The sequence below is a fragment of the Rhinopithecus roxellana genome, chromosome 5 (genome assembly GCF_007565055.1).
Source record: "Rhinopithecus roxellana isolate Shanxi Qingling chromosome 5, ASM756505v1, whole genome shotgun sequence".
In the NCBI taxonomy this organism is placed as follows: Eukaryota; Metazoa; Chordata; class Mammalia; order Primates; family Cercopithecidae; genus Rhinopithecus; species Rhinopithecus roxellana.
The window spans coordinates 123316311-123334901 of record NC_044553.1 but is presented as its reverse complement, the minus strand read 5'-3'; the positions used below and the strand labels follow the sequence as shown (position 1 = coordinate 123334901).

At 43.9% G+C, this 18591-nt stretch overlaps 1 protein-coding gene and 1 long non-coding RNA gene across 5 annotated transcripts in view; one reads left to right on the top strand and one right to left on the bottom strand.

The window, feature by feature from the left end:
- The window catches only part of TRPM1 (transient receptor potential cation channel subfamily M member 1), a 159637-nt gene that overhangs the window by 44265 nt on the left and 96781 nt on the right, over window positions 1-18591 (bottom strand). For all 4 annotated transcript variants that reach the window (XM_010362886.2, XM_030931755.1, XM_010362887.2 and 1 more), the window contains 5 exons: window positions 7079-7252; window positions 6039-6173; window positions 4570-4620; window positions 3797-3937; window positions 2591-2620 (listed from right to left, as the gene is read on the bottom strand). In XM_010362886.2, the coding sequence (XP_010361188.2) occupies window positions 2591-2620; window positions 3797-3937; window positions 4570-4620; window positions 6039-6173; window positions 7079-7252 (531 nt within the window). The remainder of the gene's footprint in view (window positions 1-2590; window positions 2621-3796; window positions 3938-4569; window positions 4621-6038; window positions 6174-7078; window positions 7253-18591) is intronic.
- LOC115897743 lies at window positions 3931-14210 on the top strand. Its single transcript, XR_004057536.1, has 3 exons — window positions 3931-4009; window positions 12668-12783; window positions 14124-14210. It is a non-coding gene; the product is annotated as an uncharacterized LOC115897743 (long non-coding RNA).

Below are 18591 nucleotides of genomic sequence, written 5' to 3'. Positions count from 1 at the left end.
GCTATAGTCGCCGTGATATAGTAAAGATTGGCCTACACAGGTTAAAAATGAACAGTGTGGAAATGTTAAGATAAACATAGATTTATTTTCAAGAATAGATAAGATAAAATAGAAATTAATGACTAATGAAATGTTATAAAACAGAAGTCCTTTTAAGCCTACCTTTCAATAACACATAATATTATTAAAATATTAATTGCATGTAAATTCTCTTTAAAAACTGCCAGAGAGAGAATATGAGAAACAAAGAGTTAATTTTCCTAAAATGCAAAGGCTTGCCACAAATCAATGAGGAAAAGGGAAAGAAATCAATAAAATAACAAAGGATCTTAACTGGGAGTATAAGGAGAAATTGACACATTACAATCATGGTAAATAAGTAAGTAACACTCCTTACTTAGCAATGAAATTGAAAAAAAAATTACAGGGAATTTCTATACAAGGAATAAAATTGAAATCAATTATAGTAGTATAACAACAACAAAAGTCTGTATCTGGGAAATTTGAAATATACTTCTAAATAACTCTTGGATTGAAAAGGAAATAATAAATGCCTTAGAAAAAACGACAATGAAAGTTCTGCTTATCCAAACCTGTAGAATATCATGAAACAATGCTCAGAACAATTTATACCTTTAATGCATTTGTAGGAATACAGTGAAGATGGAAAATGAGTGAATTTTCCTTTCAAACTGAGTTAGCACAGACAAACAATAACAGTAGGGCTTCCCCAACTGTATATGGAAGAAACGAATACAAATAAAAGCAGACATTAATAAAATAGAAACAGAAAAAGAAAGTTGCTTGATAAAGCAAAAATACCAATAAAATAAGTAGGAAAGAAAGCTTAAGAAAAAAAGAGAGGAGATATAAATTTTGTTAAAAAATGGCACAAGAGGCTGGGCGGGTGGCTGTTGCCTGTCATCCCAGTACTTTGGGAGGCCAAGATGGGTGGATCACCTGAGATCAGGAGTTTGAGACCAGCCTGACCAATATGGTGAAGCCTCATCTCTACTAAAAATACAACAATTATCCTGGTGTGGTGGCATGCACCTGCAGTCCCAGCTACTTGGGAGGCTGAGACAGGAGAAGTGCTTCAACCCGGGAGGCCAAGGTTGCAGTGAGCCAAGATTGTGCCATTCCACTCCAGCCTGGGTAACAGAGTGAGACGCCCTACTAAAACAAAAAAACAAAAAACAAACAAACAAAAAATTGGCACAAGAAATGACACATAACTGAAGATACTGAGGAGACTGAAAAAAACTAGAATACTATGTAAAACTTTATTCCAGGGAACTTGAAAGTCTAGATGAAATAAATCATTTTAGGAAACTATAAATGACCAAAGTTGACTCTAGAAAATAAAAAGTCTGAATGCACTTATACGTATGACAGCTATTATGAAGTAGTGAAAGACACACTTCTGAGAAATAGGACTGGACCCGGAAGTTTTACAGATGAGTCTACCAAACCTTCAGGGAACAAATCAACCCTGACATGGAGAGTCTGAGAGAACAGAAGGCCACAGAAAGCTCATAACCCTTCCAGGAGCACCGTGTTAAAGCTCAGTCTTACCTGTCAACACAGAATGAAAACCGTCCACACTGAATCCATAAAGAATCGGGATGCTATTTAGCTCATGAATTTATTTGAAAAGAATGTTTCCAAGAGTCAGTCCTGATATTCCACAATATGACATTTCTTCCGTTCATTTAAATATTTTTAGGTCTGGGACATTGTTCTTCAGGTTGCTAGTAAAGGTAATTTCTGGTACTTTTGTCCTATTGTGAGGCAACTGTAGTTGATTTTCCTGGATTTTCTAACTCCCCCCAAATGTTTTTGTTGATCATAATTTCTCCCTTTCTTGGGTATTCTTTTTTTTTAGCATTTATTTTTCCTTGTTCAATTTCCAGAACACTTTTGGACACCAGAGGGGATAATGATGGTGACAATATTGGGCATGCTTGTCTTGTTCTTGATTTTCATGGACATGACTTCAGGGCTGCACTGCTCATCATACGTTTCCCTTGCTCTAAGATATACATGTATTTTAATCATTCCAAGAAAGTATTTTATCATTCTATTGTGAGAAAACGATATATTTTTTAATTAAGTAAGGAGTATGTTTTACATGTGTTTCAAATTCATTAGCACCTACTGAGAAATGGTCATGTCATACTTTTCTTCTTTGACTTATCGATGTGATGCAATATATCAAAGACTAGCATTCCATTATGTTTGCATTCTTGGAGGACTCTAATTGCTTGTTTAGGACTTTGAAAATAGTGTATTGAATTCTTTTTGGTGTTATTTACGGTTTTTTACATATATACGTGGTGTTATTCTCTAGTTTTTTTTTTGTTTGCTTAATCTTTGCTTTTGAAACTGTAGTTTTGTTAGTTCTAGAAATGAATTGTGCAGCTTTTACCCCCATTAAAGAAAATGTATATATGGTCCTTTTATATAATTTGACTAAGACATCTAGGTAAATTTTGGTGAGTAGTATCGTATATTCACAAATACAGAACTTAAAGGGCTATGTCTATTTGACCAAGATATTATAAAACTTTTGAAAACAAATTCTACTTACTTCCATTCCCAGAAGTTTAAGAGCTTTAGGCTGCATGGTGAAAGAGGAAGAAAAAAGTCAATTTACTCAGATAACTAATGTTAGTAGTACATTAGCAGTATTGTTGCTAGTGGACATAGGAATTGATTAAAAAGCACTTTGTGGCCGGGCACGGTGGCTCAAGCCTGTAATCCCAGCACTTTGGGAGGCCGAGACGGGCGGATCATGAGGTCAGGAGATAGAGACCATCCTGGCTAACACAGTGAAACCCCGTCTCTACTAAAAAATACAAAAAAAAAAAAAAAAAAACTAGCCGGGCGAGGTGGCAGGCGCCTGTAGTCCCAGCTACTCGGGAGGCTGAGGCAGGAGAATGGCGTGAACCCGGGAGGCGGAGCTTGCAGTGAGCTGAGATCCGGCCACTGCACTCCAGCCTGGGCGACAGAGCGAGACTCTGTCTCAAAAAAAAAAAAAGCACTTTGTATCATTAACAATTAATGATAATGTCCAAGGAAAAGAAGTGCTTTAATATGGAAACTCTTCTTCTGTTAGCAGAAGTTAATTGAGAAGAAAGCTTGGCAGACACATGGCCTGTATTCCAGGTAGAAGCAGAGAAGTTCCCTAACAGACATCAAAGAGCTATGGGGCTGTAAGGTGGGTGTGAAGGGAGGGCATCATGAAAGATCGGACATTTGAGTTGAACTTTTGATAAGGGTGGGAAAGGCACTGATAGCGGGGAAAGACGTGGCAGGTACACGTCTTTGATTTGATCACAGGATTGGATTTTGGTGCAGGTACATGGTCTCCCATGTGGGTGAGGGCCAGCTGGCGGAGGGCCTTGGCTACTGTGATAATGAGTTTGGCTACGATTCTCCAGGCAGTGAGGAGCTCTGGGAAGTATGAAGCAGCGAATGCAGGCATGTCCCTTCCTTTGGAAGATTATGGCAGGTACAGTGGTGGGATGGTAGAATAGGCTGGAGCGGGCAGACAGGAAGAAGTCTGCGGTGGACAGAGGAGGAGGGCAGATGCACTGGGTGGTCAGGGCGGCCCGTGCTCAGGGCAGCTGGGGAATGCTGTGACTCGGGCCTGAGAGCCCTGTAGGAGGCAGGACCGCTGTGCTGGGTTCAGGGCGAAGGGCTTGGCTCTGAACCGGCCAAGTTGCTGAAAAGCAAGCGAGGAATCACATGGCACTCGCAAACCACAGAACACTACACAAGCACTGAGTTCTACCCTTTTTGGTCCAAACAAGTTGTTGTAAAGAGTCCGAAAGTTTTTCCGGGTGTAGTTGCAGCGGTAGGCTCCTCCCATGAGGTACTCCAGCACGAGCCCGATATCTATGAGGCTGATGTGGTAATCCGGTGGAAGGTTGCTCTGTAAGAGAAGTCTGGTCTCAGGCCCTGTGAGGATGCGTTCGCAGTGTGGACTTCATCACACGTCTCGGGGGTAAGTGGCCGTCCTGGCCCCCACTTGGGAGTTCATGTAATAGGTGGGTGGGTGGGGGATTAAACAATATTCAGACTGGGGAAAGCATGTATCCCTTGATAACAAGGTGGCAGAAAGGGCCAAGAACAGCGGCTGCAATCAGCAGGACACAGAATGACTTGAGGAACCTCCTGCCGGTGCTTCTGGAAAGAACCACAGGCAGTGGGTGAGAGATCTCAAAAGAGGGACAAAACGAAAGGCTGCATGGACAGTCAGCAGTGCTCAGGTCAGCGGCCGGTCACCCCCTTCCCCACCCTACCCAGTGGCTGCCCTGGCCTTGCACTGGCATCAACCTGTAATCCAGCTGTCACTGAGAGTGTCCCTACCATGGATTCGGATGAACATGCAACTTAAAAAAGATTATCCTTTGCTTTCTTAGTTTTAAATAGACTCTTTATGAAAGAAGGAATTCAATATCTCCTGTGCCTGAAATAATAATACATTTTGAAAATTTAAAACTTGCTCTTAAATCTTTTTGTGAACGATGCCAATAGGTAAGAATTATAAAACAGTAGACTGACCTTTTTCACATCCCTCACCAGCAGATGAAGTGTGTTTGGTGGACCCAGTCTCTGAAAGAGAAGCATTCATGTGTGTGAAATATTTTTCTTGACCAGGTGCAGTGGCTCACGCCTGTAGTCCCAGCACTTTGGGAGGCTGAGGCGGGCAGATCACTTGAGGTCACGAGTTTGAGACCAGCCTGGCCAACATGGTGAAACCCCATCTCCGCTAAAAATACAAAAATTAGCTGGGCGTGGTGGCAGGTGCCTGTAACCCCAGCTACTAGGGAGGCTGAGGTGGGAGGATCACTTGAACCCGGGAGGCAGAGGTTGCAGTGAGCTAAGATTGCACCACTATACTCCAGCCTAGGTGATAGAGTGAGACCTCATCTAAGAATAAATAAATAAATAAATACGTTTTTTTCCTTGAACCCTTCGAGTAAAGTTCTGCCCTATTCTATATAATTAATGAATTGTGAGAGCTGGAGTGTAACCCACACCAGCCTTTTTCTTTTACAAAACAGAACTGGTCATGGTTAAAAAGTATCCAACGCATTTCAAAAGTTGTGAAATATTTTCTGCTGCATTTTTTTAAAGAGTATCTTAAGGTACACAACATAGTGTTAATAATTCACCAAGTTGGCCAGGATCAGTGGCTCACACCTATTATCCCAGCACTTTGGGAGGCTGAGGGAGGTGGATCACTTGAGGCTAGGAGTTCAAGACCAACCTGGGCAACATATCGAAACCCTGTCTCTACAAAAATTACACAAATTAGCTGGGTGTGGTGGTGTGCACCTGTAGTCCCAGATACTCAGGAGGCTGGGGTGGGAGGATGGCTTGAGCCTAGGAGGTTGAGGGTGCAGTGCGCTGAGATCAAGTCAGTGCACCCCAGCCTGGGCAACAAGAGAGACCCTGTCTCAGAACAAAAGAAAAAAAAGAAAATCACCAAGTTTTAGCAAGCAGCTGCTGAGGACCATTTCTGCTACTTAAAATCTTACAATAGGGAAGCAAATATAAATTCTCAAAAGTTATATTATAATAATATAAGCCAAGGGAATTTCACTCAAACCCTTCCAGCAGAGCTCCTGGGTGTGAAACTTAGCTCTACGTTTTGCCCCCAAAACCTCATCAAATGCGAGGGTTCCAAGGAACCATTGACTTCGCACCCTTGGTGACATTTCACCCTGCTAATGGCTTGGGGAGCTAGATTCCCTCTTTGTAGCAACAAGTACTCAGACACCAGCCTCAAATGCAGGACAAGAGTTAATACTGCCGAGAAAGGAGTGACTGTCGAGGCATGGCAGGAGGTGGTGAGAATGTGAACACAGGCTGTGGTCAGCAGCAGATGAGAAGTAGCCGCCTGACATTAAATATGGACCTCCCAGATGAAGGAGGTCAGATGAGCACATTTATGCACAACATGCACCGGTGACAAACACATTCGGGTGGCTGCCTCCTCCTTCCCTCCCTTTTTCTAGAGCACTCACTGTGTTATACAGCTCCTCCAGCCTCGGAATGGTCAGAAAGTGTTGCATGTTCACTCCGTTTTCAATCAGGAGCTTCACAAAGTCAACACGATCTAAGACTAAAGCATCCAGCATCGCTTGCTCCAAAGCATTCACCTGCAGGGACCAAGAGCCGGGAGTCCGTAAGTGGCCTCTCAGAGACACTGGGGAGGGGGGCGACTGGAAACACAGAGGAAAGGGTATTCCAAACCCCAGATCCCGGAGCACTCCAACATCGTATTCTTTGCTCTTTATCTTGGGTAAACACTCCCCATCTCCCTTCTCCTTTCTTCTCAGTTTGGCCTCTACATGTTCCATCCATGTTTGTAAATTATTTTTTCCTTTTAAAAATAAATTGAAGAGGATTCAAAATCTCAGCCCTCCTGGCATTGGCCTGCCCAGTCTCCACCATTTGTTTCCTTAACTGAGTTCTGCCAGGGGGAGCTACGTGGGCAGGCAGCATGACCAGGGTGCTGTGCAGATGAGTGGCTGTGACAAGGGTAGGCACACGTCACCGCAGAGGCCTGGTCCCCTGTCTTGCCTGTGTCCTGGTGGCAGCAAGACAAAGAACTACCATGCAATGTGTGACTCCAGCCTCCCCACCCAAACTGCTGTTACCCCACACACCCAATCATGGGCTCTGTCTGTCAAAAAAGGGCTTTTTGCATGAATTGCATTTATTTGATGACAACTGATTTGTTTGCTGTATATTCATGCATCAAGCATTGGCATGTCTGCCAGGCAGAGAACCACTGGTAAGCAGGGTGACTCAGGGCCCCTCTCTGGGTGGCATCATTCTCTCCAAAGCAGGAACGTTTGGTGTTTTGGACAATTGACAGGATCATCTCAGTGAATGTGCTGTTGTAGTTTGAAATGCTGACACTACCCAGTCAAGCCTTTACCCATCCCTCCTGTGATCGGGGCCTTGGGCAGGAACCATCGCTTCCCCTGGGGAAGCGTGATGCCAAGCTCGTGATCTCTGTGACCTTCCACGCTCGTGATCTCTGTGACCTTCCACATACCCAGTTCAGCAGCTCTATCTTCCGGGGATCAGTTTCTTCCTCCGCTTCCTCTTTCACTTTCCCTTTCTTCTTGCCTTTCCCTTTTCCTCTTCCTCCCTTGGTGGTGGTCGTGGCTGGTTTCTTCTCCTTCTCTGTGGCTTTGCTGTCCGTTGGGGGTGCCAGGCTTCCCAGGGGCTGCAGTCCACAGCAATCAGAGTTGGGAAAAGGTATTAAGGCTCTCTCTTATCCCCAGACCAGCTCATTGACCCTCGCACCTCTGTGTGTGTACAAATACACACATATGCTCATATGCATACAACGCTCATATGCACACCATGCATGCTCATATGCATACAATGTACCTGTACACACCCACACAGGGCACACATACGCCCACACATGTGTACACGTGCACACGGACTCCATCCCACACACCTACACACTCAGTCATCGCAGGCCTGGCTGTCTGAAGAAGGCTCTGATACTGTGAACCACCGTTACTCGTGTGCACAAACACACACTTGACTTGATGCAGCAGCTTTGCAAACTTAAAGCGGCTGACATTTTGATCGACGTGTGCTTTTGCACGAAGGGAAGGGTGCTGAGAGTTCAAAGGCACCAAAGAGATCTGTTCACAGTCATTTAATGATGTGAAAAAGTGATTGTGAAGGGGGTATGAGACAATGGATAGAACTGAGGATGCCTGCCTGGATATAAACATAAACTGGAGCTTATCGGTGGGTAAAGAAGCTCTCCGCATGTCACTGAAATGCATGCAATGTGGTGACAGACTCATTCATCAAGGGGAGTGTGTGCTCTACTCCAGAGAACAGGAGGGAGGGCAGAAGTAGGCCTTGCCCTGTGGCCTTATCTCCTGGTAGGGTGGAAAACATGGGAGTGTGTCCTAGTGCAGACACAGAGCCAGCACCTAAACAACCGGACCCCCCGGCTGGCGTCCTCTCTTGCCAGAACTACCCGCTCCTCCCACCAAACGCTCCTGGTGGGTTGACTACCTGAGGAGCCCCCATTTCCTCTCTTCCCATCTCTCCTGCATGCACCCTGCTGCTTCTTCCCTGTCTGTCCTGGGCTCTGGGTTTGGTTGCTGAGAACTATGCTGGTACCTGCCTCATGGGCATTTCATGCTGGGTTCTCAGCACATCTGACTCCACTGCCTGCTTCCTCCTAGAGTCTCTTCCCTTGGCTTCTTGGGCATCACAAGCTCCCAGCTTTCCTCTTCTCTGTCTGGCCACTGCTTCTCAGTGCAGCTTTAAATGTCAAGGTTCCTTTGGGCTCTGTCCTCAGCCTCCTTCCTTTCCACGCTGCTCTCTTCCTTGACGATCTCATTGATGCACACACCACCAGTCACCACTGATTGGTACACAACTTCTCCTTTCTGGCTGCGGTCCACCTCTCTCCCCAGAGCCCCTGTTGCCTGCTCAGTGTCCTGCTTTCATGTCTCAAAGACATCCAACTCATTATGTCCCAAACCACACTCAGGACCTCCCCTACAACTCAGTCCTCTTCCAGGGTCCCTTATCTCAGGGAAATGGCACCACGGCGTGCCAGTTGTGCAAACCAGACAACTGGGGAGCATTGTGATACCTCAGTCCCTCCAGTGCCCTCAATGATTCATCCACCCCTGTGTGCAGCCATGTTTAATGCTAAATTTTGCTTAATTCTATCTGATTCTTGCCTTCTTCTCTGCCTCTGCTCTAGTCCAAGGCACCCTCTTTCGCCTGAATTATTTCAAAGGCCTATTAACAGGACTCTGCACACTTGCCATGGCACCCACCCAGTGCATTTTCCACAGTAAGTCCGCAGTGACCTTTAAATGTAAAAATGGAACCAAGTAACTCTCCTGCTTAAAACCCTTAAGTAGGGCTGAGGCAGAGGTTATGTCGGGGGAGGTGTGCGTTTATATAGTTCCTGGTCAACATACAAATACGGATGAAAAAGTGTCTTGGCTGACTCCTCATGCCAATAAAACCATTATGGCCCTGAGTGACAGAGTGACACCACATCCAACAAATGGTGCTAGGAAAACTGGATATCCACATGAGAGAGACTAGAGTTGGACCCTTACCTTACACCATATACAAATATTAACTCAAAATGGATCAAAGACCTGAACATAAAATCAAAAACTACTGATATAAAATGCTGCCGGGCACGGTAGTTCATGTCTGTAATTCCAGCGCTTTGGGAGGCCGAGGGGAATAGATCACCTGAGGCCAGAAATTTGAGACCAGCCTGGCCAACATGGCGAAACCCTGTCTCTACCAAAAATCCAACAATTAGCTGGATGTGGTGGCGGGTGCCTGTAATCCCAGCTACTTGGGAGGCTGAGACAGGGGAATTGTTTGAACCCAGGAGGCAGAGGTTGCAGTGGGTGAGATTGTGCCATTGCACTCCAGCCTGAGTGACAAGAGTCAAACTCAGTTTCAAAAAATAATTAATTAAATTAAAATGCTTAGAAGAAAACACAGGGCAAAAGTATCCCTATATTGGATTTGGGAATTCAGTTCTTGAATATGACACCAAAGGTACAGGCACAAATGGAAAAATTATTAATAACAAATCTGATAGACTTCATGAAAATTTAAAAGTTTTATGCAGCAGAAGATACCATTAAAAGAGGAACGGCAGCCACAGAATAGGAGAATATATTTGCACATCATATATATGATAAGGGGTTCATATTCAGAATATATAGAGAACTCCTAAAATTCAACAACAAGAAAACTCACCCTGATTCAAAAATAGGCAAGAGGCTTGAATAGACATTTCTGCAAAGAAGATGCACAAATGGGCAATAAACATACACGAAAGTGCCCAATATCACTAACCATTAGGGAAATACAAATCAAAACCATCTGAGATACTACCTCACAGCCATTAAGATGGCTATTATATTTTTCTTTTTTTTTTTTTTTGAGACAGAGTCTGTCTCTTGTTGCCCAGGCTAGAGTGCAGTGGCGCAATCTTGGCTCACTGCAACCTCTGCCTTCTGGGTTCAAGTGATTCTCCTGCCTCAGCCTGCTGAGTAGCTGGGACTACAGGTGTGCACCACCACTCCTGGCTAATTTTTCTTTTTTTGTATTTTTAGTAGAGAAGGGGTTTCGCCATATTGGCCAGGCTGGTCTCCAACTCCTGACCTCAGGTGATCCACCTGCCTTGGCCTCCCAAAGTGCTGGGATTACCAGTAGGAGCCACCGTGCCCAGCCAAGATGGCTATTATCTAGACAACAGAAAATGACAAATGTTTGTGAAAATGTGGACCAAGTAGAACCCTGTGCACTGTGGGTAGAAATGTAAAATGGTGCAACTGCTATGGGAGGAGTTTGGTGATTCCTCAAAAAATTAAAAATAGAATTACTGTGTGACCCAATGATTTCACTTCTTGGCATATACCCAAAAGAACTGAAAGCAAGTCTCAAAGAAGAATTTGTACACCTACATACATAGCAGCATTATTCTAAAACATGGAAGCAACCCAAGTGTCCACTGATGGATGCTTGGATAAGCAAAATGTGGTCTATCCATACAATGGAATATTATTCAGCCTTAAAAGGAGGGAAATTCTGACACATGCTACAACACAGATGAACTTTGAGACATTGTTCTGAGTGAAACAAGCCAGTCACAAAAGGATAAATACTATATGATTCCACTTATAGGAGGTACTGACAGTAGTCATATTCATGACAACAGAAAGTAGAATGGTGGCTGCCAGTAGTCATAGGGGAGGGCAAGATGGGGAATTATTGTTTGATAGGCATAGAGTATCAATTTTGCAAGATAAAAAAGCTCTTGAGATGAATGTTGCTAAGGATTTTCCTTCAAAAATTGTTAGTCCAAAGTTTTTATGATTCAGTGTAAATAAATAAATTGCCTTTTGTTCCTTGTATATATCAAACATCTCTCCTTTTCTCTCTCTTCATTATGTTTTTTGTTTGTTTATTTATTTGTTTGTTTTTTGAGATGGAGTTTTGCTCTGTCACCCAGGCTGAGGGCAGAGGCATGATCTCAGCTCACTGCAACCTCCGGCTCCCAGGTTCAAGCAATTCTCCTGCCTCAGCCTCCCGAGTAGCTGGGATTATAGGCCTGCAGCATCACATCCTTTTTTGTATTTTTAGTAGAGACGGGGTTTCACCATGTTGGCCAGGCTTGTCTCGAACTCCTGACCTCAGGTGATCCACCCACCTCAGTCTTCCAAAGTGCTGGGATTACTGGAGTGAGCCACTGTGCCCGGCCTCTTTGTTACGTTTAAAAGTATGTTTTAAGAATAAGTTTTTTTTTTTTTGCAAAGCTTTTATTTTAATTAACTGTTTTAATTAACAAATGACAAATTGTATCTATGGTATACATGATGCTTAAATATATGTATATATTGTGGAACGATGAACTCAAGCTAATGAACATATCCATCACCTCACATACTTATCATTTTTGTTATGAGAACATTTAAAATCTACTCTTTCGGCAATTTTCAAGTGCACTATACGTTATCATTAATTATAGTCACTATGTTGTACAATAGGTCTCCAGAATTTATTCTTCTTAACTGAAACTTTGTACTTTTTTTTTTTTTTTTTTTTGAGACGGAGTCTCGCTCTGTCACCCAGGCTGGAGTGCAGTGGCCGGATCTCAGCTCACTGCAAGCTCCGCCTCCCGGGTTTACACCATTCTCCTGCCTCAGCCTCCCGAGTAGCTGGGACTACAAGCGCCCGCCACCTCGCCTGGCTAGTTTTTTATATTTTTTAGTAGAGACGGGGTTTCACCGGGTTAGCCCAGATGGTCTCGATCTCCTGACCTTGTGATCCGCCCATCTTGGCCTCCCAAAGTGCTGGGATTACAAGCTTGAGCCACCGCGCCCGGCCAACTCTGTACTTTTTAACCAAAATCTCCCAATCCCTCCCATCCTCACTTCTGATAACCACCATTATATTCTCATATAGCTTTTAATTTTTGCATGCAATAATAGAAAATATAGATAGAAGAATTTTGACTAGTAATATATAGCAAATCAGACCTAAGATTGATTTACTGTGTTGGAATTTAAGATGGAGTCTCACTCTGTCCCCCAGGCTGGAGTACAGTGGTGCGATCTTGGCTCACTGCAAGCACTGTCTCCCAGGTTTACGCCATTCTCCTGCCTCAGCCTCCCAAGTAGCTGGGACTACAGGCGCCTGCCACCACGCCCAGCTAATTTTTTGTATTTTTAGTAGAGATGGGGTTTCACTGTGTTAGCCAGGATGGTCTTGATCTCCTGACCTCGTGATCCGTTGGCTTCGGCCTCCCAAAGTGCTGGGATTACAGGCATGAGCCACTGCACTCGGCCACTGTGTTGGAATTCTTATGTCCTCCCTACCACAAGTTTTCTACTATATGAAGAATTCTAGATAGACTATAGATTCACAGGCACATAGTTTCTTGCATGCTTCAACTATTAAAAGAAGACTTCAGAGACCTTATATCCCACTGTAGGGAGACAGAGAAGGACTTTTGGCTCCAGGTTGCAGCCTGAGCATGTGTTTGCTGTCTTCCCTCCCTCCCCAAAAACTATTTAAATGACAGCAGAGGACTATAAAAAAGAAAAATCTATTTCAGGGAGAAGAGGCGGGCCAGAGAGTTTTTAACAGATTTCTGGAAGCGTTGAAGGACCAGTTAAAACTATGGAGAGGAAGCCAAAGCCCAAAATGTGCAATGTGGAGGTTGCCATTGAGGTGAGACCAGATTTTCCAAGATACAAAGAAGAGGGCAGGTGGTGGGCAGAGGCATGGTGACTGGAAGATGGTCTACAGAGCAGGAGGCCACTCATCCCCTCCCAAACTCCAGGTTGCCACTGTGGTGGGTACAGAGCAAGCAATTGCATTCCTGGGCTTCACTCCTAGGAAAAACTGGGAAGATGTCTGCTAAAGAACAGGGAGGCCCAGAGCCCATCAGCCCTCTCCAGTCCACACTCAGCAAAGCAGGGAGGTTCAGGTGACACTCTCCTTCCTAAGCAGGGAATTCCTGGGCAGTCCTCCCAGGGAGGAGAAAAACCTCTTGGCAAAATGGGTTTCCATACTAATTAAGCAGTTCTGTCCCTCATTCTGTAGTGTGATGAACAGCCAAGGATCTAGAGCATTTGAGAAAATCAATAGCATAACAGAAAAACCCAAAATGAACAAAAAGAACATCTGACCAGGGAGAAAATAGAGATAATCTAGGGAACAGAAGAGAACTTCAAAAAATCTAATTTGTATCCTTAGATACTACATCTGTGAGATGAAAACAGGCTAATAAGAAAATAAAATTGTTAAGGAACAAAAACACTTTCTTAAATATAAAAGGTATGGGTGCCTAAAACTTTAAAAATTATATAAAAGTTAAATAAAAAGTTGAGATTTCCAAAAACATACAGCAAAATGATAGAGAAATAAAAAACTGAAAATGGAAGGTCAGTCTGGGAGAAGGGGACCAGTAGCTGCTTGACTAATAGAAATTCCAGATGAAGAAAGAGATAATAAAGAAACACTCAAAGAAGAGATAGAAGAAAATTTCACAGAGCTGATTCAGGTCTTCAGCATAAAGGGACCTTTGAAAGCCAGAAGAATTAAATGTCTACATGTGTGAAGATATAGCTGCTTGAGTTTGCATTCTCTAAACACTTCTATTTTCATTTGCTTGGAATAGAAGACATGTCCTTGTGAAATTTTCAGGCACTGAAAAAGCAAAGAGCAAAGAGAAAACAATGGTTCATCTATAATTGAATGAAAATCATATGACAATCTTGAGCCTCATGTGAGGCAGACTTTTTTCAGACATGTAAAGACAGAGAATGATAATTGCTATGGTTTGAAATTGTCCCCCAAAGTTCTTGTGTTGGAAACTGAATCCCCACTGCAACAGTGCTGAGAGATAGGACCTTTAAAATTGTTTAGGTTATGAAATTCTGCTCTCATGAATGGATTAATGCTTTTATAGAAGGAGAGGGTTCATGATCTTGAGAGGGTATTTGTTTTAAGAGTTCAGCCCTTTCTCACTGTCTCTCACTCTCTTACTCTCTCACTTCCCACCATAGGATGATGCAGCAAGAAGGCCCTGACAAGATACCAGCCCCTTGATCCTGGACTTTCCAGTTTCTAGAACTGTAAGAAATAAATCTCTGTTCTTTATCAATTACCCCATCTGTGGTATTCTGCTACAGAAACACAACACAGACTAAGACAGTATTCCTCCCACATGCTTTTATGTAAAAGTTACTTGAAGATATGCTCCAGCAAAATGAAAAAGGAATCTGAAAGGGAGGAAGACATGGAGTCTAGGAGGCAATGGCCAGACTCAGAGTGCAATGAAGGGATGTCTGATGTAGATAGCTGTACAGCAGGCATTGAGAGCATCCAGGGAAGATGGGGGTAGGAACTCACGGGGCTTTGAAAGATTCTTCAAGAAGAAATGGGACAGTAACAATTAAGGGAATAGATATGACTGCAGCCATAGAAAAGAACAAGGTTATGTCCTTTTCAGGGACATGGATGGAGATGGAAGCCATTATCCTTAGAAACTAAGGCAGGAACAGAAAACCAAATGCTGCATATTCTCATAAGTGGGAGCTAAATGATGAAAACACATGGACACATAGAGAGGAATAACCGACAGTGGGGCCTTTTGGAGGGAGGAGAGTGGGAGGATGGAGAGGGTCAGGAAAAACAACTAGTGGGTACTAGGCTTAATAACTGGGTGATGAAATAATCTGTACAACAAACCCCCATGACACAAGTTTATCTACATAACAAACCTGCACTTGTGCCTCTGAACTTAAAGTACAAAATATATATTAAATATAAACTATGTAATACAAATAAAAGTACAAAATGGTATTTTTAAGGTAATATCTGTATGGCTTCATCTTGGAAAGAGTGCAATAATTTTGCCCTGGCTCCCCACAATGTAGCCTTTGCCGCAGCCATGCTTGATATATCCATGTTGCTGACAAGAGTCTTGATATGGTTTGGCTCTGTGTCCCACCCAAATCTCATCTCCAATTGTAATCCCCAGGTGTCAATGGTGGGGCCTGGAGTGAGGTGACTGGATCATGAGGGTGGTTTCCCCCATGCTGTTCTCAAGATAGTGAAAGACTTCTTAGGAGAACTGGCAGTTTTAAAAATGTTTGGCAGCCCCTCATGCTCTTTTCGCTCTCTCACCTGCTGCCATGTAAGATGTGCCTTTGCTTCTCCTTCGCCCTCCACCATGATTGTAAGTGTCCTGTGGCCTCCCCAGCCATTTGGAGCTGTGAGTCAATTAAACCTCCTTTCTTTACAAATCACCTAGTCTCAGAAGACTGCTATTCTTTATAGCAGTGTGAACACGGACTAGTATAAGCCTCAACATTAGCAGTGGCAGGTGTACGTAGGCATGTACCAAACTTTACATCTATTTGTTTGGAACCAAACTAAAGATACAATAAAAATACCTTAAAAACAAATAGAGGCCGGGCGTGGTGGCTCAAGCCTGTAATCCCAGCACTTTGGGAGGCCGAGGCGGGCGGATCACGAGGTCAGGAGTTCGAGACCACCCTGGCTAACACTGTGAAACCCCGTCTCTACTAAAAAATACAAAAAACTAGCCGGGCGAGGTGGCGGGCGCCTGTAGTCCCAGCTACTCAGGAGGCTGAGGCAGGAGAATGGCGTGAACCCGGGAGGCGGAGCTTGCAGTGAGCTGAGATCCGGCCACTGCACTCCAGCCCGGGCGACAGAGCGAGACTCCGTCTCAAAAAAAAAAAAAAAAAAAAAAAAAAAAAGATACAGCAGTGGCACCAAGGCAACTGTTTGGAAGAAGAAAGAGAATCAATTAGAAATGTGGAGAAAAGCACATATCTATTCAAATAAGTCATGGTCCAAATATGAAGGAAATTAAAAAGTCACCTAATTTTAAATAGTTGATGAATGATAGAAACCTTGATGCCTGTCATATTTTCCTTTATGTGAGCCAGATAAGTGACTCAGGGCTACCTTTCCTTCTCTTTGACTTCAATCCTACTACGCGGTTCAGCAGTGAACAATCTTCATGTAATCATAAGAACATCAAATCTGCTGGTTTCTCCATTTTTCAGACTCAACATGGAGACCAAGTATGAAAACTGAGTGATGATTAAAGAGCAAGATGTAAGCAGAACCTCAAAAATGATTAAAGAATGATATGTACATGTTCACCATGTCAAGCACCTTGTAAAAGGTGGGGCTGATTGAATTAGGAAGATGGAACTTGTCAAGAGAGGAAGGAGGAGTATACAGTGAATTTCCTCATTTAACAAAATGGGAATCTGAAGTGGACAAAACAAGTAGATGGTTCCACGTACTCTTTACCATCATAAAGGTGACCAATCTAAGAATTAAACAGGGCTGGATACAGTGACTTATGCCTGTAATCACTTTGGGAGGCCAAGGCGGGCGGATCACTTGAGGTCAGGAGTTTGAGACCAGCCTGGCCAACATGGTGAAACCTTGTCTCCACTAAAAATGCAAAAAGGTTTAGCTAGGCATGGTGGGTGCCTGTAGTCCCAGATACTTGGGAGGCTGAGGCAGGAGAATCCCTTGAACCCAGGATGCGGAGGTTGTAGTGAACTGAGATCACACCACTGCACTCTAGCCTGGGCAACAGAGTAAGACTCCATTTCAAAAACAAAAATAGAATTAAACAGGCAACTATCAAATCCAGGAGGAACAGGGGCAGTGGAAGCGGAGTGAGCAATCCACTTCCTTCTACTACCAAGTGGAGAACTGATGGATCCATCTACACGTGATCAATCAATAAAGAGTGATAAAACATGTTGTGGCAATGTGTGAAGGCAACTTTCAGGAGACCTAAACACAGAGGCAGTTAAATGCTTTGGGAGACCTAAACACAGAGGCAGTTAATAAAATGCATTTATGCAGCAATATGCCAGGGATGTTTTGAGAAATGGTTTTGCATTTTTTTTTATGTTTTAGAGATGGGATCTCACTCTCTCACCCAGGCTGCAGTGCAGTTGTGCAGTCATAGCTCACTGTAACCTCAAATTCCTAGGCTCAAGCAATCCTCCTGCCTCAGCCTCCAAAGTAGCTGGGAGTATAGGCATGCACTCCCATGCCTGGCTAATTTTTTTTATTTTTTGTAGAGATGGGGTCGCACTATGTTGACCAGGTTGGACTTAAACTCCTGGCCTCAAGCAATCCTCCTGAATCAGCCTCCCAAAGTGCTGGAATTACAGGTGTGAGCCACCGTGCCTGGCCAAGAAATGTGATTTTTAAAACCAACATAAATCCTGTAGATATTCCTACTACTTTTCATAAGCAGCAGAGAGCCCTTTTTGCAAACACAAATTCATCCTGACTCCTAACCTATAAAATGGATCAAAGAAGCTGCTTTGACTGAAGGAGGAGTAGGCCTGGAGTCCTTTATCATGCAGACTTACGTGTGTTCACACACACACACATGCTCATCCCTATGTCACACACACACATTAGTACTCCTCAACACCTCACACACACTGCTCATCCCATATCACACACACACAATACCCTCCCAATGACACCCACATGCACACATACACACTATACCACGCATGCCCACACACATTACTAACCTACACATAATCATACCACATACAGGCACACCACATATCACATGCACACAGACACCCTATACACACGCACACATACACACCACACACACATACACATACACACACACAGAGTTCTCTAGGCCTCCAGGGTTTCATGGAACATAGTTTGAAAAATCATGGCCGGGCGCGGTGGCTCAAGCCTGTAATCCCAGCACTTTGGGAGGCCGAGACGGGCAGATCACGAGGTCAGGAGATCGAGACCATCCTGGCTAATACGGTGAAACCCCGTCTCTACTAAAAAAATACGAAAAACTAGCCGGGCGCGGTGGCGGGCGCCTGTAGTCCCAGCTACTCTGGAGGCTGAGGCGGGAGAATGGTGGGAACCCGGGAGGTGGAGCTTGCAGTGAGCTGAGATCTGGCCACTGCACTCCAGCCTGGGCGACAGAGCAAGACTCCGTCTCAAAAAAAAAAAAAAAAAAAAAAGAAAAATCATTGCCCTGGATGGAAGCATTGCATTTAATTTTAATAAGCTATTTTATTTCTTCTTTTTCTTTAAAAAGGTAAAAACCCACTTTCACCAGCAATGATAAAATATTTGGTGATTAATTTCTTCAGGAGTACTTGTTTGAATGTGGAATTGGTGCCAGTAGCTCTTCTTGTTGGTTCTTTAAAGTTAAACAGTAACATCTTCTTTTTTTTTTTTTTTTTTTTTTTGAGACGGAGTCTTGCTCTGCCACCCAGGCTGGAGTGCAGTGGCCGGATCTCAGCTCACTGCAAGCTCCGCCTCCCGGGTTCACGCCATTCTCCTGTCTCAGCCTCCCGAGTAGCTGGGACTACAGGCGCCCGCCTCGTCGCCCGGCTAGTTTTTTGTATTTTTTAGTAGAGACGGGGTTTCACCGTATTAGCCAGGATGGTCTCGATCTCCTGACCTCATGATCCGCCCGTC